This window comes from Acanthisitta chloris, unplaced genomic scaffold (assembly GCF_000695815.1).
Source record: "Acanthisitta chloris isolate BGI_N310 unplaced genomic scaffold, ASM69581v1 scaffold42233, whole genome shotgun sequence".
NCBI lineage: Eukaryota > Metazoa > Chordata > Aves > Passeriformes > Acanthisittidae > Acanthisitta > Acanthisitta chloris.
The window spans coordinates 9,845-10,771 of NW_008666193.1; the positions used below are offsets into that span (position 1 = coordinate 9,845).

Genomic DNA, 927 nt, shown 5'->3' on the forward strand with positions numbered 1-927 from the left:
ACACGGTCACCCTGCACCCGTCCTCCAGCCTGGCGCTGCTCAGCTCGGCAGCCATGCAGGACAGTGGGGCCTTGGCCAACGTGGCAACTGTGGTCAACCCTGTGGAACTGGTGGCCATGGAGTCTGGGCTCACCTCCACCATCCAGGCCGTGGAGGGCACCGCGGATGATGGTCAGACCATCATAGAGATCGACCCGGCGCCAGATCCTGAGGCAGACACGGATGAGTCGGAGGGCAAAGCTGTGATCCTGGAGACAGAGCTCAGGACTGAGGAGAAAGTGGTGGGAGATGTGGAGGACCATCAGCACCAGGTCCATAACGTGGAGATTGTGGTCTTGGAGGACTAATGGGGAAAGCAAACGTCAAGTTTGGGGAAGAGTTGGGAATTTGGTTTATTTCAGGCTTTTTTGTTAAGCATCTTTTCCAGCCACCCAAATTTGTTTCCATGGATATTTTCATTGTACTGTATATAATATATATATATAATTTTGTTTTCTAAAACAAACAAACAAAAAAAAAGCTGGAGGAACACGTGAGACCTGGAGAAGGCTCCGTGTCCTTGGAGCACTGAACAATACCATCTGTCTGCAGGGTCAAGGAGAGACTGGATCTCTGCTGGACAACCCAACCAGGAGGAACTGCCCGGGGACTCCCGGCGCCGTGGCCTGGCCACACACTTGGTGCTTCTGCTCCAGGGCTGCCCTGGCCCTGGAGACTTCATTTGAGAGACAATAACCAGTGGCTGGAGCATGGATGTGGCTGTGGGAAGGGGTGATGGATTTGGGGTGGAACAGGTACCTCATTTGTATTTTGATTTTTCCCCAGAGAAGGGAATTCTGTTGGACTCTTCACTGTCACCTCAACTGGGATTTTTTTATTGCTGTTCTTGCTTTGGGGACGCTGACAGTAACGTGGATTCACTGTCCA

At 52.0% G+C, this 927-nt stretch overlaps 1 protein-coding gene across 1 annotated transcript in view; it reads left to right on the forward strand.

The window, feature by feature from the left end:
• The window catches only part of GMEB1 (glucocorticoid modulatory element binding protein 1), an 8,843-nt gene extending 8,364 nt beyond the window's left edge, over positions 1 to 479 (forward strand). The window contains exon 10 of the mRNA XM_009071990.1: positions 1 to 479. Coding sequence (XP_009070238.1) covers positions 1 to 347 — 347 coding nt within the window. The 3' untranslated portion in view covers positions 348 to 479.
• Positions 480 to 927: the final 448 nt, after the last annotated feature.